Raw genomic sequence first — 27,385 nt, 5'->3', positions numbered from 1 at the left:
TATTTTCATGCAACAGAAAATACGATAAGTTGAACAGTTTATGTTGTTGATCTCCAACCTTCACGAATGTGCTTCTTCGATGATGTAGGAAATTAATTTACACTCCACTTCACAGCATGCCTACAGCACCCTCAAAATGACGTTGATCTCCTGCTGCAAGAAACCAATATATCAGTGACTGACACAGTTTCTTTACTCAGAAAAACATAGTGAGGGGTCACTTTCCAACCTTTGGAGATACTTACATGCTGTGCTTGATTCCAACATTCTTTCAGATGCTACACACTGTAGTTGATTCCTGCGTATTTTTGGATGCTCTGCTCTTACACATTTGGGAGCAACAGTTACCTCCACATGTATGTTTAAACTAAATTGCACACAAAAGTTGCCCATTATATGAGTTACTATAAGTGGCCGATAGAGTGCATGCCCTGCTTGACTCGCCCACTATCATGGCCACCACCACAACCACCATTGTTTATGATAATATCAAGCATTGATGAACCCTGCAGATGTAGTGCTGCCAAGCTATACAGCAACAACTGACTGATGACCAATGAATGTCACTGTTGACCTCCTGTCTCTCCACGCACCCTTTGAGAAGCTATGTAAACAACTGCAGATTTTGCAGTTGTGGAACACAGTAGCAGATGACCCAGTCTTACAAACTAACTGCCCTTCAAAACTCAGACACAAGGAACCTAACTGGACAGAGTGTTACTGGTTCCAGAGGCATTTTGGCTTTCAAGCTATAAGTGAAAAGCACTGTGCTGTCACTCAAATGCCTCTTATGGTGAATTTTAGGTGTGACAGATTGTGGTGACAGCAAACAGTGCCTACCTGCACAATCCAATGTTGGGAGACACAAGCTGCACACAACTAAGAATGATGTTACAGCATGCAAGTAGCCTCCCCGAGCACTGGTCAGACATGCAGCATCACAAAGGCTTTTCATTTATTATCACTCTACAGGGCTGATGGTTTTAGTCCACACTGGACCTGACGTTGGCACACTGATTGTTGGTTCCCTTCCATATGCCACACACACCAATGTAGCTTCCTTGAAAGCCATCAACAACCCTGTAATAAAAAAATATGGACTAACAACAGTGGTCTTTGACAGTTGACTCTCTACCAAGTGTGGATGGACCTTTGTGCCCACCGACATTGGCCAACCCATTCTAGTCACTGATTTCCTTAAAGAAAATACATTGATTGTAGACTTGTACAACATACATCTTGTCCATAGCCTCAATGGCCTCATTATTCCCATAGTCAAGGGACAACAGAAATCTTGTGTCTACTGCAGTGTGGACAGCCTCGGCAAACCTAATCTGGAGGACAACAGGAGATGGTTGCAGCATTATCACAGCACCCTGCAAATGGCTATCTTTAACTTGGAGGAGAAGACTGAAGCAGATAGGCGTGAATCAAACAAATTACACAGAGAGAACAAAGTTCTGGAGGATGCTGCTTGGAAGTGGGGTCCTACCTTCAGGTTACTCTGAAAGCAACAGAATAGCTCACGGCACAATAACAAGTAGTTGCTTCTTCACCCTTTTCTACAGCCTCTGAGTCACTGCAACCTGCAGCAAATAGGGGCGTGGTCAAATACTAATCAGTACACCCCATCCAGACAACACTGGGTCTGCCAGTTTTCTCAAATATTCATTGAATAGCACCTGATTGTCTATGCAAGACTAAGGCTGTCTTCAACAACATATCACAAGAAGGAGTCACCCACCTATCTGACAATGCACTGTCCTCCCTACTGCATCTTGTGTGTAAGAAAAATGAGCCATATCATCTTTGTGAGTCATATCATCTTTGTGGTGACTATTGGGCACTGAACACCAGACCTGTCCTAGACAGATACCCCCTACCACACATCCAGGATTTCAGAATTCACTGCTTTGGCAAAAGTTTTCAGCATGTTATACTGTCATACAGCTTACAATCAGAACATATTTCCATGTCTGACATACTTAAGAGTGCAGTGACTGTCCTGTTTGGGCTATTTGAATTTGGATTATACCATTTGGGTATTGAAAATGCTGCTCACACTTTGCATCATTTTCAGACAGTCTACTGAGGAGATCACCTTACTGCTTTGCTTATCTTGATGACATGTCTGAATTTTCACAAAAATCTCAGGTCTATGAGAAACATTGGAATAAAGTACAAAGCAGGCTATATACCCATGGAGTTGCACTGAATGAAGATAAGTGCATACCTGGTGCACCTGTGGTAACTTTCCTTGTATATAGACTATTGACCCCAGAGATGCCATTTGCACACTATGGTAGGCCAATTCCTGACATTTTCAATGCTATTCAGGCTTGTCCACATTGATTTAGTTGGGCACCTCCCACTTCCTAATGCCACACTGATGTGTGAAGAAGATTCTTGAATGCATACATTGCCACTGGCACTGCTAGATCTACAAACAACACTGAAGACTGATGTTGCTTGCTCGTCAGCAGAGATGGTATATAGAGAACAACACAGATTCTGGCATAATTTCCAGCACCCATTCCACTAGCTAATAACATGCATTTATCCAACCCAGTGCATAAACTCTGGAAGCATTTTGGAAAATTTCAAACTATTCCAGCGTCACAGAAGAATATTCACCCAGTATATGTACACAAGTCTCACAAAAGCTCTTCCCACATCATGCTCCATGCAGTACTTGTACATTATCCTTTACAGCCTCCATACGCCAACCTGTACCCCTTTTTTAATGTGACACACACATGAAGGACACTCTTCTCCAAGGAAACCAACCATGGTTTCCATTGAGCAGATCAGACCGACGTGGTAGCTTGTGACATCGTCAAACATTACCCTGAATGCCATTACGAGCTCCTGCAATAGGAACTGCCACCCCAGTGACTCCAGTCAGATGTGCCATTCCTGAATTTCACACAAGAGGACTGCAGGGATCATCAGAGTTATTCACCAGCCCACCTTGCCTGGCTGTCTTCACATGTGCATGCCGTGAGGTCAAATTTAAGTATTCTGGCACCCCTTGTGCTGCACGCCTTAGGGGTTGGTCAGTGTGGGAGTGACACAATCAGTAATTGACAGTGCACTGTGTGGAATCTGTCTTTAAAAAGCTACCTTCTTTGATTATGTTGTAGGTTGACATTTGTTGATGATTCACATGTGCTTTTGTATTGGTTGTGCTTAAAAAGCGAATTTCTGCTGTTAGATATCTGTGTATGCTTTGTTTCTGTAATATGACTGTTCCTACAATCCAATTACTTTTCTCATTGTATGTTAATTGTGTGTTGAGTATTATTTCACATTGTGACTGTCTCCTCACTCCAAAGGTTAGCATCACTAGAAACAGATTAACAGCTCATTCGTCCAATTCCTAGTGATCATCTTGATTTTTTTATGGGGTGAAAAGATCACAAATGGGATCCACTCAACCTCATAAGGCCACTTGAAAAGTTGATCAACTAAATAAGCAGTGATTGAAACACTGAAGTTGCTAAAGTCACATCTCATTGAAGTGTTTACACAACACTGTAATCAAAAAGTTTTTACTATTTCCAGTAGTAATAATGTGTTACTGTACACACACTCAATAAAACCATTCAATTCATAAACCAAGCTTTTGAGAATTGAATTGTATCAGAATAGTATAGTTCACACAGTCCAACTGTTTGTCGTACGCTAATTTTTTTGGGAGGAGCGGATCACTTCCAAGAAGTGCTTTATACATTCAGTTCACACATGCAAGATGACATAAATAGTGCCTGTGCAACAGTGTCTTAAAATTACATTGCAGACTCATCATAAAGTTGGCCCTAACAATTATAACAGATTGTATCATGTATTTCTCAATAGAGCTACCAGTTTCAGCAAATTTGTAACAGTATTATATTTATTGTATATTTCAATATAATCGATTGATGGTTAGCTTAGGCAGTAAACCATAACTTAGTCACTATAATGTTTGTGAATTTTTGACTACACTTTGTTTCCTATTATCCTCTCATAACATTTAGTTTATGGATGTCATTTGAATATATGAAATAAACTGAATAAATGTAATATCTACTGTTCGTGGATAAATTTATTTCAGATTTATTTTTAGCTGGCTTATCTGTTGTATGTTTCTTTTTATTAAATCTGTTCATAGTGGCAGAATCTTCATTCAAAAAATAATATTTTAAAATTATATCATTCTGTACTCATTTAAACTGGCACTATCTTGACTGTTCTGGACATTAAAATATTGATCTGGATAACCTTCTCTCTCCAAACAGGATGCTAACCAAACTCTTGAGGCCAAAGAGAAAGAACTAAGAAGTCTGCAAGAGGCACTTGAAATGCTGTCGACTGAACGTGATAGGTATAAGGTAACAAACCATTTGTTACTATTTACTACCAAATTTTAATAAGTTTTAAGTCATAATTGGGCAGATTGTGGCAGTTTTTCAACACAATTAGGAAAATGTACAATAAACTGGGGATATGTTAATGTTAGAATATGTTAATATTGTGTAACTTAATAACTAGAAAAAACAATTTAATGGTTTAGCCACTGAAAAGTAATAAATACTTAAATTTTTAAAAAAAGTTGTATCAGACGTCTTAAATTAATGACACTATCTGGCCTGGCTACAATTCTGCGACTTCAGTTTCAGAAGATACACTATCTTCATTAGGAGGTTACTAGCTTACAGAATTTGAAACACTTACTTTGAACCTCTTCAATTCTGTGACTTCAGTTTCAGAGGATTCACTATCATCACTGAAAGGTCACTAACTTACAGAGTTTGAAACACTTACTTTGAACCTCTACTATGGCAGTGACATCTCATAGAAGTAGTATTCCCACATAACATCATCTGTTAATTGGTTAGAAACTGATATCTTTATTGTATCTGTAATTTTATTTTGTGCTTGAAGTCACTTAGCTTATAATTCATTGAAAAAACTTCAACATGTAAGAATAGTAGCCTGAATTACAATTGAAGCTTATAACTGCAAGTGTTTGCCATTATGAAATTTCTGAATACTGTAAAAAAAGTTCATTCTAATGGAGGGAATCATAATATTGAAGATAAATCATTTTATAGTGTTGAGTGCATCAATTAATATTCACATGGTCTTGTATAACTTGAGAAATTTATTTTTCATTATTTTGGCCCTGGACATTTTTTTGGAGGTATAGGACAAAAGAGAGTTGAAGTTCATTACTAATATTATTACAATTTATCTTTCGTGATTGCTATTTACAATATGGACTTTGTATGTAAAATAAAGGCAATGAAACTACTCTCTCAAAGCTGACTGAAGTGTGGCACATAGAACTCCCAATAGAATACAGTACTTGCACTTGCTTTCAAGGTCTTGCTCTTTCTCCAACACTTGCACATTCACACACTTAAGCACACAGACATGTGAACACATACACCCAGAGCTGCAGTAAGATGTTTGGGTGATTGTGGGTGTTCTGACTGTCACCATCCTCTTGTTGCTAAAGGTGCTTTATTAACTTTAAAGTAAATTACTAATTTGGGCAGCTGGTCACATTTTCACAGTACTTGCCACACTGTGATAGTGACACAGTGTAGTGAGAGATAGCAATGGTAGAATTTGAATAACCAGTTTTATCAATAATACTCATCTTTCTTTCCTCTTCTTTGTTGTAAGTTGAGAGCTCAGTACCCTTTTTTTGTGTAGCTTTTTATGATAGTCCTGAGCATGTCTGGGTTCCTTCTACTAAATCATGCAAACACTGGTGGACTTCCTGGTCATTAACTCATATATTTTCAGTCATTTCACTTCACACTACAAATCAATATAACAGACATAACTTGTACTCCATCCTTGCATTTCAAACTCATACAACCAATCACTCAAAGACAAATATTTATCTCTAACATCGTGCAGCAAAGAAAATAGTATCATTTATTAATCTATTTGTGAAAAATTATCTGTGGAACATATATTCCATAAATAAAATACAAATAATTGTTTAGCTTTTTAAGATGCACATAATCATCACTGTAATTACATTAATTGTTTATATAAGTATATGTAAACCATAAATTTAATAGTCTTGTGTGACTGGAATTTGATAGTGAGGAAAGGAAGAGAAGGAAACATAGTAAGTGAATATGGACTGGGGGTAAGATATGAAAGAGGAAGCTGCCTGGTAGAATTTTGCACAGAGCATAACTTATTCATAGCTAACACTTGGTTCAAGAATCTTGAAAGAGGGTTGTATACATGGAAGAAGCCTGGAGATACTAGAAGGTATCACTTAGATTATATAATGGTAAGACAGAGATTTAGGAAGCAAGTTTTAAATTGTAAGACATTTCCAGGGGCAGATGTGGACTCTGACCACAATCTATTGGTTATGACCTGTATATTAAAACTGAAGAAACTGCAAAAAGGTGGGAATTTAAGGAGATGGGACCTGGATAAACTGAGGAAACCAGAGGTTATACAGAGTTTCAGGGAGAGCAAAAGGAAACAATTGACAGGAATGGGGGAAAGAAATACAGTAGAAGAAGAATGGGTAGTTTTGAGGGATGAAATAGTGAAGGCCGCAGTGGATCAAGTAGGTAAAAAGACGAGGGCTAATAGAAATCCTTGGGTAATAGAAGAAATATTGATTTTAATTGATGAGAGGAGAAAATATAAAAATGCAGTAAATGAAGCAGGCAAAAAGGAATACAAACGTCTCAAAAACTAGATCGACAGGAAGTGCAAAATGACTAAACAGGCATGGCTAGACGACAAATGTAAGGATGTAGAGGCTTATCTCACTAGGAGTAAGATAGATACTGCCTACAGGAAAATTAAAGAGACCTTTGGAGAAAAGAGAACCACTTGTATGAATATCAAGAGCTCAGATGGGAAGCCCAATTCTAAGCAAAGAAGGGAAAGCAGAAAAGAGGAAGGAGTATATAGAGGATCTGTACAAGGGCAATGTACTTGAGGACAATATTATGGAAGGAAGATGATGTAGATGAAGATGAAATGGGAGATATGATACTGCGGAAAGAGTTTGTCAGAGCAATGAAAGACTTAAGTCAAAACAAGGCCCCATGAGTAGACAACATTCCATTAGAACTACTGACAGCCTTGGGAGAGCCAGTCCAGACAAAACTGTAGCCTCTCCCCAATGTTATTCAATCTGTATATTGAGCAAGCAGTAAAGGAAACAAAGGAAAAATTGGAGTAGGTATTAAAATCCATGGAGAATAAATAAAAACTTTGAGCTTCATCAATGGCATTGCAATTCTGTCAGAGACAGCAAAGGACTTGGAAGAGCAGTTGAATGGAATGAACAGTGTCTTGAAAGGAGGATATAAGATGAACATCAACAAAAGCGAAATGAAGATAATGGAATGTAGTCGAATTAAGTCGGGTGATGCTGTGGGAATTAGAGTAGGAAATGAGACACTTAAAGTAGTAAATGAGTTCTGCTATTTGAGCAAAATAACTGATGATGGTCGAAATAGAGGAGATATAAAATGTAGACTAGCAATGGCAAGGAAAGCATTTCTGAAGAAGAGAAATTTGTTAACATCGAGTATAGATTCAAGTGTAAGGAAGTCATTTCTGAAAGTATTTGTATGGAGTGTAGTCATGTATGGGAGTGAAACATGGACGATAAATAGTTTGGACAAGAAGAGAATAGAAGCTTTCAAAATGTGGTGCTACAGAAGAATGCTGAAGATTAGATGGGTAGATCACATAACTAATGAGGTGGTACTGAACAGAATTGTGGAGAAGAAGAGTTTGTGGCACAACTTGACTAGAAGACGGGATCAGATGGTAGGACATATTCTGAGGCATCAAGGGATCACCAATTTAGTATTGCAGGACAGCGTGGAGGGTAAAAATTGTACAGGGGGACCAAGAGATGAATGCACTAAGCAGATTAAAAAAAGATGTAGGTTGCAGTACGTACTGGGAGATGAAGAAGCTTGTACATGATAGAGTAGCATGGAGAGCTGCATCAAACCAGTCTGAGGACTGAAGACCACAACAACAACAACAACAATAACAAGAGGTTTATGTTTAAACATTTTTGTATTCCTATGTACTAGTGGATTTCTGGGTATTGAGTCATCAATTTGGAATCGGTCATGTCATATAATCAAAGATTGGTTAGTGAATTTATCTCACGATAATCAGATTTATTACAGTGTGAATGAGTATATGTGTACCTACATTAGAGAAAGAGCTTGAGCTCAAAAGCTTGTGTTAACACACTATGCACCTCACATCAGTCAGTTCCATTAAAAATGTATTCCATTGATGGATTTCCATTTTTGTTAGACCTGGAGAAAAAACATGGTTAAACTCATTAGAACAATTTATCACACATGACTGTGCTATGAGCAAAAGAATGTTAGTAATTAAACAATGGAAACTCCAGGTAGTAATATCAACAATGTAGCTAAAGACAGATTGCTGCTTACTATAAAGAAGACATGTTAAGTTGCAGACAGGTACAATTAAGTGTCTTTTAATTGTGTCTCTCTGCAGCTTAATATGTGCTCTTTATGGTAAGTAGCAATCCGTTTCTTCCTACATTGTTAATGTTAGTAATTACACCTGTATGACAAAATTAATATACTTTATAACACATATGTGCAATTTTAGTCATATCACAATATACATTTAGGAATGTGTGTTTATCAGATAGTAAATACTCACACAGTGTACTTTGTTTAAGAAACCAATCATTAAATTATATATAACACCCGTACATTATATTCAGCTGGCACAAATTAATAATACTTGTTTTTGTATGTGTATGAGAACACGTACATGTGTGTGCTTGCGTGTGTGTGTCTGTGTGTGTGTGCATGTGTGTGTGTGTGTGTGTGTGTGTGTGTGTGTGTGTGCAGTATACATGAAGACTAACATACATACGATATTATGTATGTGTACTCTACTCAGGAAATTGATTATCCTAAAGCTAAGAAAGATTTCAGTATTGCCTATATGCCTGTCAGTTACTAAGTGCCTCTACTATTTGGAGAGTTGTTACCTTACAGCTAAAGACTATACAACACTTCATAGCAAGAAATTGCTTCTGACAAGCATGACTTCACAACATTAGGTTTGTTTGAGCAGTTGCCAGTGGGCGCATGCACCGTTAATCACTACCATCTCCCATTTATGACTACTTGAAATGTGGCTGTTATCTGTATTGGGAGTAGCAGCAAGCAGCCAGATTACATTCGGAAAAATTTCTCTGACATGCCCAAGCTGCCAGATTCACACATGCACAGAGCAGCCTGAGTTGTAGTGGGAGGGGGGTAGTCTCCATGTGACCTGTTTTTATGTTTAGTGATTCTGCTGTTTCCTCTTTGTTTACAGCTCCCACGTCAAATGAAAACAAAATGGATTTCTGTGGTTGAGAGCTATCAAGTGAATTAAAATACATAATTATGGAAGGCTAAAATATTTTTTTTAGTTTCAGTTTTCTGATTTTATTTTGCTTCCACACTTTTAGCAGTTACATTAATCACCTAACAGAACAATGAATCTATGGGGGTCGAGATGTTACGTACGGTAATATCGAACCCAAGATTAAGTATTCGCTCATTTATAATGAATTAACTTTATTTTGATCATGTCGGTACAAACACATCCGATCCAATACAGAGTTCGTAACACACTGAGATCAACAGTTTTCAAAGAAGTTCATTCTCAAAGATAAGGTGGTTGACTCTTGCAGTCGATAACCGCCACAGAGACCCCCTCCGGTAGTGCGGAGCATCGTAAGGATGATGAGAGGCGTGTGTGCACCTGGCTGGCTGATGGCACAGGTGCGCATGACCAATCGTGTCGTGGCATGCGCTAGTGCGAGGCACGATTGGACCATTCCTCGATGTCTTGGTAGGCATGACCAGCGGAGGGAAGGAGGGTGTGGAAGGTGTCCACAGGTTGACCGTGCCATGTTGCTGATGGCACGGTGGAAGCAGAAGGCGGCGGTGTGTCTGTGGGGAGAACATCGTCACGCTGAGGCCGTGCGGCACAGTGGGGTTTTGATCCAATCAAAGGCGTGGATTGCGTAGAAGATGTGATGTGATGTATTGCCGAAGTATTTGCTGGCAAGTGCCACGGTAAGTGCAATGTGTCCGGTAACAGTTTGTTACTGGCCGTATGATATAAAGGAGCAAGCATACTGTGGCTTAACAGGTTGTGTAAGAGATGCCAGATGAGCAACACTTGCGGTACTGATGGAGTTATAGAGGCACTTGATGTCGCAGCAGGGGAGAAAACAGCAAGCTGCACATGACTGACCTTGGCAGTGGATGACTTCGGTGTAGAAGGATGCGTCACCCCAGAGTCCGTGGATGGTGAGTGTGTTACAGCGGTAGATGGCAGGATGTTCTGAGCGGAGTTGACAGTGTTGGTGTTTTGATATGTGAAATAGCTGTGGTCAAAGGTTGGGGGCATGGCCGTGAGCCCTGTGCATGAGGCATGGTGATGGCGAGAGGTGGTGGAAGGCAGACATGGTCGCCGAAACCATGGTCGGAGCAGGAAGGCGATGAGGTGTAATGTGAATGTGAAGAAGTCGAATCGGCAGATGAACTACTGGTCTGTGGCAGAGAGGTGACACAGTTCGATGGAACTGGAACTGTGTGTGTGCTGTCGCTGTTGGCACTGTGGTCAAGTTGTGAGGCTGCAAGCTGCTCGCGTGAAACTGCTGCATGGTCGTGTGTCAGAGCGAAGAGATGCTCACTCGTCGAAGCAGAAATGGCAGATGTGTTGGTCATACATTGCAGAGGTAGTGAAGAGGGCGGCAAAACAAGTGGCAGTGGAATGCAGCTGGTTATGCCATGGTACAGAAACGAAGTGTCCTTGACTACCAAGTAAAGGTGGCAGCGGCGTAAATAAGTTGCTTGTATCACATCAGTAACATAGAATTTCCACTTGAGGCGGCGTGATGATGACAGTTGTGACATCTGGGACATAGATCCGTGTAGCGTTATTGTCAGGTTATTAATGGTAGCTGGTAGTAACGGCGAAGGATAATCAGCAGTCGGAGGTGGAACAATGACAGGAGCATCTCGTTGCATGTCGTGCTTGGCAAATTCCAAAACTATTTAGGATAAGATCAGTTTCTATTATGCTGAACTACTTGTTAGAAATGCAAACAACTGAGTTGGTATCAAACACTTCTCTGTTTTCTGTTTCTAGACCAGTGCATTTTGGTATTAGTTTTGTTTGTATTCTAGACTGGGCAATGTTCCATACAACCTGATCTTGTGTTTATCATTTATTTTTTATTATAGAAGATGTATTCATCTTTACACCTTTTGTTACATTTTTAATACCTTTTTATTATACATTTGTGTTTTTAATAATATAGATTTTGGTTCATATTGTATACATAGATCTTTCTTTTTACTGGAGATTTCCAGTTCTCTGTATTGCTGAGAACTTTCATTAGATTGTAGTCAGCATTCACTAGCTCACTCTTACACACATCAATTACACCAACAGTTAATGAAAACGATGATTATTTCCTTTTATGTAATCCTATGCAATGTCCTTAACAATTTCCTGCCTATTTGCAACTGGTTTTACAATATTCCATTCTAAGATGACCAACCTGAATGTTGTTGTCCGTTCTTCTATGTTTTTTCGTAGCATAGCAGCCTGTAGCTTTGGAACTGAAATTTGTGATGAATATTATATGGTTTCTATTTAATAATGTATACAGTGCCATAATTTTGGTTCTTTTTCATGCATTTATTATCCTTGATACCCTGCTGTAGGAACAATTGCCTGTTGCTTAACTTTATAAGAGAAACAGTTCATAAACTGAATCATCTGTCTCACACAGCAAGAGCCCAGTGGCAGGATTTATCACATAAATTATGATCTTATTGAAGTACAGTTTTTACAAGCACTATCCAAGATTAAACAGATCAGCAGAACTAAATGATCACAAGTGGCACGGAACACAATTCATATTCACTCCATATGTCACAGTACACATAAGGTTCTGGCAGTAATACATCAAAGAAATTTCCTCAAAAGGATTTCTCTTAGTCCATTAATGAAGGTCACTATATATTACAGTAAATTATTCCAGTGACAGTAATGATCTGACAGTCCTACAACACAACTTAATGGAAATATTCACAAACTCACTTCTATGTCATTTAGAAGTTCCTTGGCACATACATTACTGAGCTGTTGCAGATAACAATAGATATTTTTATGGGTAGGTTGCACATAGCTATTACATGAGTGATTACAGGGAGCAGACTTGACAGTTGTGTTACTTGTTTACTCATTCAGCCAGGACTGACTTTTTTGGGTGATGAATGTCTATTTAAAGAGTGATATGCGAACAAACTGTTTTTCAAAGACTACACAGTCATTTGAACAAGTACTATGTTAATTTATGCTACTTAGAATGAACCATAAGTATTAACCATCAATTTGTTTCTGAAATACCAGGTCACTAAGATAAAAGAGGCCTTGTCTTACACTGAATCTGAAATTTGAAGGTATCTGAGTGTTGTTATTTCTTAATGCTAGGTTGCATGATGTCATATGATATGGGATGGTGATTTAGAGATCATTGCAGCATTGTCAAAAGTCAGTTTTAAGGTTGTTGTGAACACAGTTTTGCATGATCAATTGCTTGTGTATATTTGAAAAATGGTTGTTGACAGCAGTAATCTTATTGTGTACGAAAGAGCAAGGCAGCAAGTCATGGCAGTGTAGTATGTTTATAGAGAGAATGTTTGTGTGAGACATATGAGAAAGATGCTTCTCTAATTCACAGCAAGCTGTTGAATTTTCATTCTTGTATACAGCATTAGAACCAACAAACAGTGCTAGAAAGTTCTTTGAAGTTAACTTGATAATTTCTTCAGAGTGAACGTTCTTAATTATATCTGAAAGACAGACGCCAGGCCTAATGAAGCTTGTGGATTCTACAACTAACACTTTGTTAAGGAGTGAGATGATTCCCTGTCCATGGTTATCTGCTAAAATGTAAAGTTTCTGAAGGTGATCATGATTGCATGGTGTTCTATCACAGTCTATCCTTGCAGGTACTTCAAAGGGGTTTTCTTGCACAAGATTTACTTCACTACACTCACTGGTTTTACATGTTTGCACATCTTGCGCACTGTTCTTATGAGTCACTTACCATCTGATAGCAAAGTACTTGTCAATTATCATGGACAGATTCACTTGACCACAATGAAAATGATATCTTCTGTTGTGCTATTCACACCTTATTCCTGATTCCACAGTTTTACAACATTTCTTACAAATATGAGATTTCAAAGCAGTATTTTGAAGTGATCATCTGTGTACATTCTTACTTTGCATACTTTGTTTGTTGCATGTTACATGCTGTTTCACTTAAATATCTTCTTCTTGATTAAGTGATGCTTACACTTTAAGTTGATAATATCTTCTATTTACATGGTAATGACCTCTCTAATGCGATCATAGTTGTTAATTTTTGGCTTGAGTTGTGCTCACGTTTCACACATACCCAAATTTTCTGCTTGGAGTCAGCACTCATGCATTTGCTATAGTATGTTTCCTTCCTTGCATTTAACACACATAAGACATTTTTTTTCCCCCAACAGCAAAAGTTTCCTCAGGAGTGTGCATTGTTAAGTGTACCAGCTGAGCTCCCAAGGTCACTAAAGAATCCTTCTGATTTCAACTTGCATTTTTCTATCACCTTTGATATAATATATAATAAATTTATTGTCACTGTAAATAGTATGTTTTTGCAGCAATGTCAGTTTTCCTCATCACTTTTTGTTGTTTACATTGATCTTCCAAAATTATGATTAGGATATGGTGCCATATTGAAAATGGAGGATTTTAAACATGTTGTACTGACAGAAAAATATAATAAGAAAACTGTCTCTGTTCCATGTTAATTGTTACTGTCTTTATTTAGACAACAGATCTGCTGAAGTGGTGTGTTATTCATTCCATAGACCCATAAAAGAGGGAATCCTCCTGGTTGTGGAAAATGTCAGATAAACACATTATAAAAATGTAATTAGAAAAACTTGAGTTTCATTAATTTTTATGATCCTCAGTCAATAAACAGTAAAATTATATACATGAATTAAATTTAAACTTCTAATATTTACAGGTTTAATACTTACATCTGATTTCATTAAATCCATCATTCAGACATTTGCTAGTTTCTTGGCTATTACATCCAAGTATTGTCAAAAATTAAAGTAAATTATTCATTTTAGTGATCCTCAGTTAAGAACAGTTAGATTAAGTACAAGATTTAAAATTAAACTTCGACTATTTACAGATTTAAGATTTACATCTGCTTTCCATACATCCATCATTCACACAGTAGGTAGTTACTTGGCTGTTACAACCAAGTATTCTCAAAAATTAAAGTATAATAAATTTTCATTAAAATGGTCTACTGCACATGTTGAGAAACTCATGGATGGAATAGAATGAGTTGTCCACCAAAATGTCTTTTAAATTATGCTTAAATTGTGCCTTGTATGAAACTAAACTCATAATGGTTGCTGGTAACTTACTGAAAATATGCGTTGCTGAATACTGGACTCCTTTCTGGGCAAGAGTAAGCGATTTTAAATCTTTATGTATATTGTTCTTATTCCTAGTATTGATACTGTGTTCTAAGCAGTTAGTTGGAAAAAGAGATGTATTATTTACAAAAACTTCATTATGGAATAAATATTCTGAGAAGCTGTCGTTAATATGCCCAATTCTTTGAATAGGTTTCAACATGATGTTCTTGGATTTACACTACTCATTACTCTTATTATACGCTTCTGTACCCTAAAAATTATTTCTCTGTTTGTGGAGTTACCCCAGAATATGATACCATATGACTTAATGGAGTGAAAATAAGCAAAATATGCCAGGTTTTTTATATTTATATCTCCTATGTCTGACATCATTCACATTGTAAACACAGACTTGTTTAGGCACTTAAGCAGTTCGTTAGTATGTTGTTCCCAACTGAATTTATTATCAAGTTGTAATCCAAAGAATTTTGCACTCTCAATTTCTCCTATTTCCACGTCATCATATTTTATACACACACCAGAAGGAAATCTCTTGGAAATTCTGAACTGCATATAGTGGGTCTTTTCAAAATTTAATGACAGTGAACTGGCTATGAACCCCTTATTAATGTCAGTAAAAATTTGATTAGCTGCCCTTTCTAAATTTATATTTGATTTACTATTTTGATGCAGCTCTCTGGGCTACTCTGTCCTGAGCAAGCTTCTACTGCAGCCAACATCCCTCTGAATCTGCATACTGTATTCATTGCTTGGTCTTCCTCTACGATTTTTTCCCCTAACACATCCCTACAGTACTGAACTGGTGATCCTTTGATGCCTTAGAATGTGTCCTACCAACCGATGCCTTCTTTTAGTCATGTTGTACCGCAAATTTCTCTTTTCCCCATTTCTATTCAGTATATCCTCAGTAGTTAAATAATCAACCCCTCTTATCTTCAGCATTCTTCTGTGGCGTATTTCAAAAGCTTCTACGCTCTTCATGTGTAAACTGTTTATCATCCATATTTCACTTCCACATGTGGCTACACTCCATACAAATACTTTCAGGAATGACTTTCTGACACTTAAGTCTACACTCAATGTTAACGAATTTCTCCCCTTTTTTTAGCCATTGCCAGTCTACATTTTATATCCTCCCTATTTTGTCCATCATCCGTATAGCAAAACTCATTTACTACATTAAGCGTCTCATTTTCTAATATAATTCCCTCAGTATCAGCTGGTTTAATTTGACTACATTGCATTATCCTTGTTTTGGTTTTGTTGATTTTTGTCTTATATCCTCCTTTCAAGTCACTGTCTATTCCATTCAACTGCTCTTCATTGCCATTTCTGAGAGAATTACAATGTCATCACCAAAACTCAAAGTTTTTGTATCTTTTCCTTGGGTATTAATTCCTACTCCAAATTTTTCTTTCTGTTGTTCACTGCTTGCTCAGTATACAGACTGAATAAAATCAGGATAGGCTACAACTCTGTCTCACTCCCTTCTCAACAGCTGCTTCCCTTTGTAACTGCCATCTGGTTTCTGTTCAAATTGTAAGCAGCCTTTTGTTCCCTGTATTTTACCCCTGTCACTTTTAGAAAGAGAGTGTTCCAGTCAACACTGTCAAAAGCTTTCTCTAAGTCTGCAAATGCTATAAACATAGGTTTGCCTTTCCTTAACATATCTTCTAAGAGAAGTTGTAGGGTCATTATTGCCTCGTGTGTTATAGTATTGAGTGTATAAGTGTGTCAAGGGAAATTGTTTACAGTGAACAATATTGAAGTAATCATCTGTAGTTGGAAAAAACCAATTGTACCTTCCTTTTCCCTGATGCTCAAATAATAACATATCATACAATGCACTAAGGTCACAATAAACACTGTATTTTTCACATAGTACACACTTCTCTCACTATTAATATTTATATTTGTGAAGCTAACACTCATGCGATTTATACTATCCACCATCCTTCTTGTGAAATGTAATAATAACAGTATGACAAAGAATAGATGTATAAAATCAAGTTCTCTTGCTGGAAAGAAACTCCATTTGGTTAGAACACAGTCTCATAATAACAGGTGCTCAAAGAATGTTGAAAATATACAGTACATCCATATTCATAATCATCTGCCCTAATTGATGCAATATTAACGACACAATATTCAGTAAAAAGTAATATTATTCACAACTAGAATCTGTGTTCAATTTATTTGAAAGTTGATTAATGTTTGAGGAGAGACACTAAGTTGTTATGCATGCAAGTATATCCTTATAACATCTGAATTTGACATTCAAACACAGCAAAGAATCCAGCAGCTCCATCAGTCTGCAGCAGCGAAAGCAGTACATAATGCTCTTATTTGTGCATTTTCCACATTATTTCTGCTTTCTTCAACCCCCTCCTCTATCGACTCATGCTCTTTATCTCCATGTTAGATCAGGAAAATATCCCTAACCTTAGCTAAAACCCAGTTCTTCATTATATTCCTAAAATGCTACCTAATCCATGGGATACTCCTCTCCACTCTATGGCCCAATCACAAAAATTCCCTTCTCTAAATCCCACCTATCTATTACACCACTTTCAACTTTTCAGATTCTGCCAGTCCATATTCCTCACAAACTTTGTACTACAGAAACAAATCTCCATAGTACCACCTCTGCTCTTGTCTGCAAGATATTGTTACTGTGCAATCCAAAATACCTGCACTGTAAGTCCCAAATTGAAACACTTGCCCTCCAACACCTATAAGAGCACTCCAATCATTACTTCCAAAAATTACCCAATAAAATTGACTTCCTGTTCTCATCTCAGAGCACCACTATCCAACAACATCTGTCCTACCACCAGTGTACCCCATGTCAACCCCAAATAGCATCCAGATCCCGCTTTGCTGACCTTTTCCATCCGCCACATCCTTGAGACCTCCCTCTTGACATTGCATGAAATCCAGGACCTAACAATCTCAAAACACTGTTGGCAACTTGTCCACCAAAAACTTCAGTCCTGTGGAGGCTGCTTTCCTAACTAAGGACCTCATCTTCAACTCAACCAGTTCAACCATACTGGCCTCATCAAAGACCTAGTCTTCTTCTTGTGATTCCAACAGCAGAAACACCAGTTTGCTAACAGTTCCTTCAATGGAAGCCAACCTAATTCCAGCATTGAACCTTCCCTCTCCCAGTTCATTTCACCATCCACCCTGGCCCTCCCTCTCTTGCACCTAATCACCCTACGGCTGTTTTCCAAGAATTCCTAACCTCCAACTTGGCCTCACCGTATTTACCTCTGTCCCCTCCCAAGAACATAAACCTCTCCATACAAGAAATAATGGTCATCTGCAACCTCAAGATAGACCCTGATTCAATCATGCTTCCTGCAGACAAGGGATCCACCACTGTCAGATGAATCACTGTGACTACCTGACACAAGGCATCCACAAAGCTTCTGATCGCTCTAGCTACAAGCTTTGCCAAAGTGATCCCGTACTGCAAGTCCAGTGTAATCTCCAATCCCTAATGAAATTATAGCCACTATCATGAGGTGCACGAGGGTCAGATTGCAAAACATGTGAGAGAGATGTTGACCAGAACACAATTGATGTGGGCCAGAGGTGGTGGTGTAACACTGTGGTTAAGACTGGAGTCACACGAAATAGGTGTGGTGCTGCTAACCTGTGTGCTGTTGTCAGCAGAGCTGTCAGGTGTGGCGGATGAAGGCTTGGGTGTCGGCACTGCCGAGCGGTGTGAATTGATGCAAGCGGTGTTCGTAGCAAGGTCATCCTCGGCACGTGCAATGCAATATTTCAAAACAGCATTCTCATCGCAGAGGGTGCATATCTTGACACTTTCTGCCAGGATGTGATTCACAATTGCACAAGCCCTGCTCATGAGAGCTGTGCACTGATGCACTAAACAGCTAACAGCATTTCCACTTAGAGCAGGTGACAGAGCACGGTCACATGTGGTGTGAATGTTAGAGGTGTGGTGAAACTGAGAACCTTGAATGACATTTGGAAACAGGTGGTGGTGTCATAAGAAGTTGATTCCCAAGATTAGTTCTGTGATGTCCGCCACATGGAAGATCCAGGGGAGCGTGGGGGTGGGGGTGGGGGGGGGGGTGGGGTGGGGGGGCGGCCATTAGGGAGGTGGAGTTGAAGCTCGATAGCTCGATGGGGTGGAGCTGTAGGTCTGGAGTGTAGATGAGTTCACAGCTTGCAGGAGCAAGCATGTGCATGAGAGGGGCATGTGACCATCAAATTAGGTATGACTGAGACTTGAGTGCTGGTGTCCATGAGGAAGTTGTGACTAGAAGAATAGTCTTTGACGTAAAGGCGGCCATTTAACAGGATGGAGGCATGAACAGAATGTAGCATGGGTTGGAGCTTATCAGACAACTGGCTTTTCAGATGCTTGCACAGGGACAGTACTTTTTTTGTGTCATTGCCAAGTATGGTGTGGTACCAACATTGAGTGTACTTTGGGAGAGGAGCTGGCTGATCATACTCTACGTGTTCAGGTTCATACACTGGGGTGTCAGCACAGGGCGATGGATTCCAGGGTGTGGGAGGAGGAGATGAAGCTGGAGATCTGTAGGCAGTTTTGGTAACCACACTGAACACAGGGTTTCATCTGGCATCATCTGCTCGCTGACCAGAAGGTGTAGCTAGCACCAAAACTGGTATGGAGTGTTGTTGCCAAGATGTTCCTTGTACAGTACTCACAGAATAACCTCTTATGGAGAATGCAAGAGGCACTCGATCATAGTCTATTTTGTGAAATCATACTTCAAAGTAAATGGTGGCATCAGAAGTAGGTCGCAGATCAGGTCTGTGTGTGCGTGCAGTTGAGTCATGAGGCACAGGAATTTTGAATTGTCAGCGGTGATGCAGTACAGTTCAAACAAGTTCTCCACCAGTGCGAACCATGTTGCTGGGTTGTCCTTATATAGCAGGGGCAGGGTTGGTAAGCAGCCTGGTGGTGGCAATGAAGGCACAACTAATTCTGTATCTGAGTCCCTCATATCACTCGTATGACATGAATGCTGGACTGGCATGGTCGATGCAGATGGCGCTGTGTAGTGTGTGAGTGAGTAGTCTGTCAGAACAGGTGAGAATGGCACCTAAGCACTAAGAAATGATGCTGTTGAACTGTTGGATGTGACATTCATAGCGCAGAAGTCTGACACAAAAGGCATGGCCAGTGAAAAACAAGCTGGTGAACGGCTGCAGCCAAAACTCCCTGCAAGTTTACTTGTGGTGGAGGGTTGGGTGGAAGAGCAGACGTGCACAGAGCATTACAGTAACATGTTCCCACCGGGCTGTTGACATGATGAGCTGAGGCATGTTCAGAGGGGTGGAAACCACAGTTAGTATCACTGTGTGGTACATAGTTCACATCAGGTGGGGGCCCGTAAAGTGCACTGAGGGGCCAAATGGTCACTGGGGGTGGAAACTGGCCTGGAAATGTTCATGATATACACTGGGCGTTGTCCAATTAGTAAACCGATGAAGTGGTAAAGCACTCAGGTATCACAGGAGCACAATCACTACACATGGCCTGTCCTAAAAAAGGCAAGGTTGCACATGGCACTGTTGTAACGGTCGCCCGGCCGGCCGGTGTCTGATACATTTGTGCATGAAACCCAGAATTCACATCAGCGTGGTGAAATGCAGGAACTTTGCTCTGCTCATTATCATTTTTGAAATGCATGTGTCAATGCACAGATGCTGGAGGGGCAAAGCCTGAGTCTGCAGTCACATGTTGCACTGTCGATTGGCGGAAGTATTGAGGCGACAAAACTGCAGGAAACGGGTTGTAGAATTCGGGTGGCTGTGAAGCAATGAAGTGTCCTGCTGTAGGTGCAGGAGCTTTGATATCCATGTGCTGGGCAGCAGCATACATGGCCAAGAGGAACAAATGAAGGTGTAAACAAAGCCAGTGCGGTAGACATGAGAACACTTGCACTATGAGGAAACGGAGTTTGAATTCTTACTCGGGGTCACCACTGCGGGATTTCAGTTAGGTTGTAGCCCAAGGAAAAACACTTACTTCTGTAACACTCAGTATATTTCATACAGACATCATACAACAAATCATACATTGAACTGAAAAAGTAAGAAGGCGTGGGCCATTGGGTTACTGAGTCAAAGAACTTGCAATGGCAGAGATGGGTCATTTGTACTTGTCGATGCCACACACTTATTTTGCTAAGAATTGTAGAAGATGAATTTTAAGGTTTCTTCTGAGTCTATGTGTAACTCAGGAATTGAATGTTCACTCAGAAAAAGCCTTTACTTGTGTAGATCAGCATTATATGGCTGGGATGTGGTAAGTGTCCAAGAGGTTTCTCACTTATGATTGGTTCTCCTCAAAAGTCATTCAGTCCATTTGATTGTTTCACCTCAAAAGTCATTCAGTCCATTGGCGCATGTGACACCTTGAAACTGGGTTTTGTTTCAGAGATTTTTACTTTATTGATTCTGAAAAGCAATAAGCAAAAATCTCCATTAACTGTGATATAAAATATTCCACTTCCATAACACATAGTAGTTGCTCAAGGGTGCATGGAACTTACGAGTAGAAAGGAATTGCACCATTGATTAGCCCCTGACTCAACAACTCCAACTCAGCAACCTAAAACTGATCCCTAAGAGGCGCTTACCAACTAGCACCACCCAGAAGGCAGATTTAGTTTATGACTTGCTGCAGATAGGGTAATCAATAATTCTGTTGCCCTGTTTTCATTCAACTCACTAAAATATTATGTAAAAAATATTGAACCTAATACAAAACCTTTAAATTATAATTTTCTGTTCTGTCTTACGAATGATTTGCTTGTGTTGTACCCAATTTTGAAACTGAGAGTGTAGTTGTTTCACACATTCTCGCTAAGAGTGGAAACTATTTTTCATAATATGTTTGAAGCTTAACAGGAACTTAGTGAACCCAACCACCTGCAGCAGATACGGTAATGAAAGATATCAATGTCTTTAGCTTCTTCTGATGTAAGATATCAGTGCCACTATCTGTTATACTTCCTCTTGGAGTCTACTTTGCATACTTCACTTGCATTGTTTACCACTCCCTGAGTTCTGCTGTTACACATTCCAGGAGTTTGGAATATATGATAATTAATATGATTAGCATGTTGCTTGACATCTGACTGTTTTCCAGATTTAGGGATTGCTGTTGCTGAGGCTGTCTCAAATATGAAATAGCTTATCAACTCTTCTTTGTTTATACTTGGAAGGAGAGACAGCATTGGTCGTATATTTTTGTTTATTATCGCAAAATCGATTTTTGGTCACTTAGTGACCATCTTCAGTGCTGTAATTACACTCCTGGAAATGGAAAAAAGAACACATTGACACCGGTGTGTCAGACCCACCATACTTGCTCCGGACACTGCGAGAGGGCTGTACAAGCAATGATCACACGCACGGCACAGCGGACACACCAGGAACCGCGGTGTTGGCCGTCGAATGGCGCTAGCTGCGCAGCGTTTGTGCACCGCCGCCGTCAGTGTCAGCCAGTTTGCCGTGGCATACGGAGCTCCATCGCAGTCTTTAACACTGGTAGCATGCCGCAACAGCGTGGACGTGAACCATATGTGCAGTTGACGGACTTTGAGCGAGGGCGTATAGTGGGCATGCGGGAGGCCGGGTGGACGTACCGCCGAATTGCTCAACACGTGGGGCGTGAGGTCTCCACAGTACATCGATGTTGTCGCCAGTGGTCGGCGGAAGGTGCACGTGCCCGTCGACCTGGGACCGGACCGCAGCAGCGCACGGATGCACGCCGAGACCGTAGGATCCTACGCAGTGCCGTAGGGGACCGCACCGCCACTTCCCAGCAAATTACGGACACTGTTGCTCCTGGGGTATCGGCGAGGACCATTCCCAACCATCTCCATGAAGCTGGGCTACGGTCCCGCACACCGTTAGGCCGTCTTCAGCTCACGCCCCAACATCGTGCAGCCCGCCTCCAGTGGTGTCGCGACAGGCGTGAATGGAGGGACGAATGGAGACGTGTTGTCTTCAGCGATGAGAGTCGCTTCTGCCTTGGTGCCAATGATGGTCGTATGCGTGTCTGGCGCCGTGCAGGTGAGCGCCACAATCAGGACTGCATACGACCGAGGCACACAGGGCCAACACCCGGCATCATGGTGTGGGGAGCGATCTCCTACACTGGCCGTACACCACTGGTGATTGTCGAGGGGACACTGAATAGTGCACGGTACATCCAAACTGTCATCGAACCCATCGTTCTACCATTCCTAGACCGGCAAGGGAACTTGCTGTTCCAACAGGACAATGCACGTCCGCATGTATCCCGTGCCACCCAACGTGCTCTAGAAGGTGTAAGTCAACTACCCTGGCCAGCAAGATCTCCGGATCTGTCCCCCATTGAGCATGTTTGGGACTGGATGAAGCGTCATCTCACGCGGTCTGCACGTCCAGCACGAACGCTGGTCCAACTGAGGCGCCAGGTGGAAATGGCATGGCAAGCCGTTCCACAGGACTAAATCCAGCATCTCTACGATCGTCTCCATGGGAGAATAGCAGCCTGCATTGCTGCGAAAGGTGGATATACACTGTACTAGTGCCGACATTGTGCATGCTCTGTTGCCTGTGTCTATGTGCCTGTGGTTCTGTCAGTGTGATCATGTGATGTACCTGACCCCAGGAATGTGTCAATAAAGTTTCCCCTTCCTGGGACAATGAATTCACGGTGTTCTTATTTCAATTTCCAGGAGTGTATAACTTAAATTAGTAAGCACTGGTGTCAATAAGCTTACGGCGATCACATAGAGTCAGTCTATGTGATCACCGTAAGCTTATTGACACCAGTGCTTACTAATTTAAGTTATAATTACAGCACTGAAGATGGTCACTAAGTGATCGAAAATAGATTTTGCGATAATAAACAAAAATATACGACCAATGCTGTCTCTCCTTCCAAGTATACCCATTATCTGATCGTAGTGCACAGGACACTATGGAGTCACCAATCAATAATCTTCTTTGTTTACTTTGATGGCTAGATATACAGGAAATTCCTTAGCTTTCACTTTCATGTGGGTTGCCATTTGAGCAAATATTTGATTTACTTCCAATTTTTCATAGTAGTGACTTTGCCTTTCTAGTTTCCTATGTCTTTGATGATGTTACCATTAAAGCTACATAAACAATGATCTTCTTCTAATTGAATTCATAATATTTAGATAGGAAATTAATTCTTCCATGTATTCTTTCTGATCATTTAGATGGTTCTTCTCGTAAGTTTTTTGTAATCCTTTACTTTTATCCCTGCTGTGCACTTCCTGCCTGTTTTTCACCCAGATGATTTTCTTGAATTCCACTGGGTAAATAAGCTGTTTTTAGTGTTGGAATTGCAAAGATGAGATTGCTGAATTTTTATGATGGTATGTGTAGATGAAAACTGAGCAAGATTACTATAGGTTTACCATCTAGCTGAACAAAATATTTTCATTCATTATCACAAAATTTGAGGTGCAAATTGTACATTTCAATACTTGAAGTTATGCTCAGAGTATTTTTTCATTACTTGTGCAAGCCAAGGTTTTGGGTAGGTTTAATGTTTTCTATCTAGGTACTAGGCTTCAACAGTCTGTATCAACCAAAGTGGTTGCCTTTTGCATTCACAATAGACCCCTGGTGAGATAAATTTCCACATAATATTGCATATTTAATCACTGATGAGAAGAGGTATAATATCAAAATTATGTTCATTGCCAATTTACTTCAGCTGCCCCTTATATAGAGACAGTGTATTTATTTTAGTCACATCAACTCAGAACCATAAATTTACATTAGCTAGCTCACAGGCTGTGTCCTTGACTAACTGAACTGAGTGTCTGATTTGAAAGATTCTCCAAACTGGGTTCCTTGTGGACCCAATGAAGGATAAATAAACATGAATATTATCTTATTATTGCTGTTTTACACTGGATTTGTCTGTATATTAATTAAAGTTCTGGTTATGCTGATTAACTTGAGAATTTTGCAACACTTCTTTTTACCATTTTGGTTCACTTCTAAATAACATTACTCAGTTGTGAACAGTTCTGAGTTAAGATCTTGTGCATCAATACACATATATATGCCTGACCATGTTGTACCTGCCTTCCTGATTCAGAATTTTTTTGTGTGTTGGAATTGATAGTGCTATAATTATTAGTGCTGTTATACAATTTTAAATCAATTATGGTAATTCTTTGAATGTTACTCACTGTAGTTTTGTTCTTTTTTGCACAGGAAATTGCTGAACAAGCCCAGAGGACAGCAGATTCAATGCAGGCAGACGAAATGGGTGTGAATGCTGAACTTATAGCTTTACAACAACAAATTCTTTCTCTTACAGAAGCACTGGCAAAACAAAAAGAAGAATCAGAAAAGTTACAGTCAGAATTAAGTAAACTTAAAAGTACCATGTCAATTGTAGAAATTACACAGAAGGAAGAATCTCATAAGTCTGTATCAGCAATATCCCTATCAAGTCTTACAAGTTCAGATATGAGAGATATGCTAGTACAGGCACGCAGTGCATTATCAGTTGTAATGATGGAACTGGAAGATTCAGCAAAAAATATGGAAATTTTAGCACAAAAGAACAAAATCCTAATGGCAGAAAATGAGCAACTTAAACAAGAGCTTGAAACTCTTCAAGGAGGATTCAGGTTAACATTAACAGGCATTGAAGTCGAACAGGACAGATCAGGAAAAGAAGAACTGTTACCTAAAAAGGAAGAAAAGAGAATGAAGGATGTACAGGATTATTCATCTGATCAAGACTCACTAAAACAAAAGGTGAGGAATAAATGAGTAGCCTTTATAATCAGATTTATTTTGCTGTGTACAGTGTAAATATGTCGTAATTTGGGCTAATAATTCATTCTCTTAAGTGTCACTTATTACACATTTTCACTTTGTTAAAATTTATTATGGCTTCATTTGTCTACTGATCAATTTTAAATCATTTCCAGCAATAATTCATAAAAATAATGCTCTTTGCTTGCTGATAACAGCTTAAATATTAACATCCATTTAAATTATCAGTTCATCTGATCAGATACTTCTCTGCCTTACATACAGTTTTGGGAATACGAACTTGTCTTTACTAACAAAATCTCATTTCTGTTGTCTATATTTTATGCAAAATGAAATTCTGTTTCAGCTTTACAATCAGGAAGAATTTCTGGGAATGAATTTGCAAAAGTGTATGTTTGTTCACTTCTCTTATACATCTTGATCTGTAGCTTGTAAAACATAGATGTTTATTTATTGGGCTTCCAACATGTTTACCATGAAATTGGCTTCATCAGTTGGAGTTGTAGATGTACTTTTTAATTAAATACGTAAGTGTTTAACACATTTACAACCTGTCAATTCTCATTAGATATTTTATGTTGTTGTATATGTCACTACATATCTACACAATCATAGATAAATAAATACATCATCCCCTCCATTATACATCTGCATGTTAATTACTAAAGTACACACATTCTTCCAGTTTCATGTTATGTATATGGTATAGGTACATTTTACACAACTTGAAAAGTATGTTATAGTTACAGAGCTACACTATTCTTATTTACTAGCAATTAGTCATGACAGACTCAACGAAAAATTGCACACAATTATAGCTTTTGGCCATTAAGGCCTTTGTCAGCAGTAGACACACATACTCACATCCACACACACTCATACAAATGCAACTTACACACACAGCTGCATTCTCAGATAACTGAAACCACACTGTGAGCAGCAGTACCAGTGCATGATGGGAGTGGTGACTGGGTGGGGGTAAGGAGGAGGCTGTGGCAGGGAGGGGGAGGGATAGTATGGGGGGGGGGGGGTTGGCGGACAATGAAGTGCTGCAGTTTAGACGGAGGGCAGGAGAGAAGGTGGGGAGGGGGGGGGGGGGGGGAGCTGAGTAGTGGAAAGGAGAGAAATAAAAAGAAATTAAAAGACTGGTTGTGGCAATGAAGGTGAAACTATGGCTGTGTAGTGCTGGAACGGGAACAGGGAGGGGGCTGGATGGGTGAGGACGATGACTAATGAAGGTTGAGGCCAGGAGGGTTACGGGAATGGAGGATGTATTGCAGGGAAAGTTCCCACCTACGCAGTTCAGAAAAGCTGGTTTTGGTGGGAAGGATCCATATGGCACTGGCTGTGAAGCAGCCATTGAGATGAACGATATGATGTTTGGCAGTGTGCTCAGCAACAGGATAGTCCACTTGCTTTTTGTCCACAGTATGTCGGTGGCCATTCATACGGACAGACAGCTTGTTGGTTGTCATGTCTACATAGAATGCAGCACAGTGGTTGCTGCTTAGCTTGTAAATCACATGACTGGTTTCACAGGTAGCCCTGCCTTTGATGGGATAGGTGATGTTAGTGACTGGACTGGAGTAGGTGGTGGTAGGAGGGTGTCTGCGTCAGGTCTTGCATCTAGGTCTATTACAGGTGTATGAGCCATGAGGTAAGGGATTAGGAGCACAGGTTGTGTAAGGATGGATGAGTACATTGTGAAGGTTCAGAGGTTCAGTGGATGGCAGAATACCACTGTAGGAGGGATGGGAAGGATAGTGGGCAGGAAATTTCTCATTTCAGGGCATGACAGGAGGTAATCTAAACTCTAGGGGGGGGGGTGGGGGTGGAGGGTGTAATTCAGTTGCTCCAGTCCCAGACAGTACTGAGTTATGAGGGGAATGCTCCTCTGTGGCCATACTGTGGAACTTTGGAAAGTGGTTGGAGACTGGAAAGATAAGGCACAGGAGATTTGTTTTTGTACT

At 39.9% G+C, this 27,385-nt stretch overlaps 1 protein-coding gene across 1 annotated transcript in view; it reads left to right on the top strand.

The window, feature by feature from the left end:
• Positions 1-27,385, top strand: part of LOC124594926 (putative leucine-rich repeat-containing protein DDB_G0290503) — a 184,309-nt gene that overhangs the window by 100,571 nt on the left and 56,353 nt on the right. Inside the window, exons 5-6 of the mRNA XM_047133423.1 lie at positions 4,281-4,373; positions 24,843-25,394. Coding sequence (XP_046989379.1) covers positions 4,281-4,373; positions 24,843-25,394 — 645 coding nt within the window. The remainder of the gene's footprint in view (positions 1-4,280; positions 4,374-24,842; positions 25,395-27,385) is intronic.

Source organism: Schistocerca americana, chromosome 1 (genome assembly GCF_021461395.2).
Source record: "Schistocerca americana isolate TAMUIC-IGC-003095 chromosome 1, iqSchAmer2.1, whole genome shotgun sequence".
Lineage (NCBI taxonomy): Eukaryota > Metazoa > Arthropoda > Insecta > Orthoptera > Acrididae > Schistocerca > Schistocerca americana.
The sequence above is the reverse complement of the archived record's forward strand: the minus strand, read 5'-3'. Positions and strand labels throughout refer to the sequence as shown.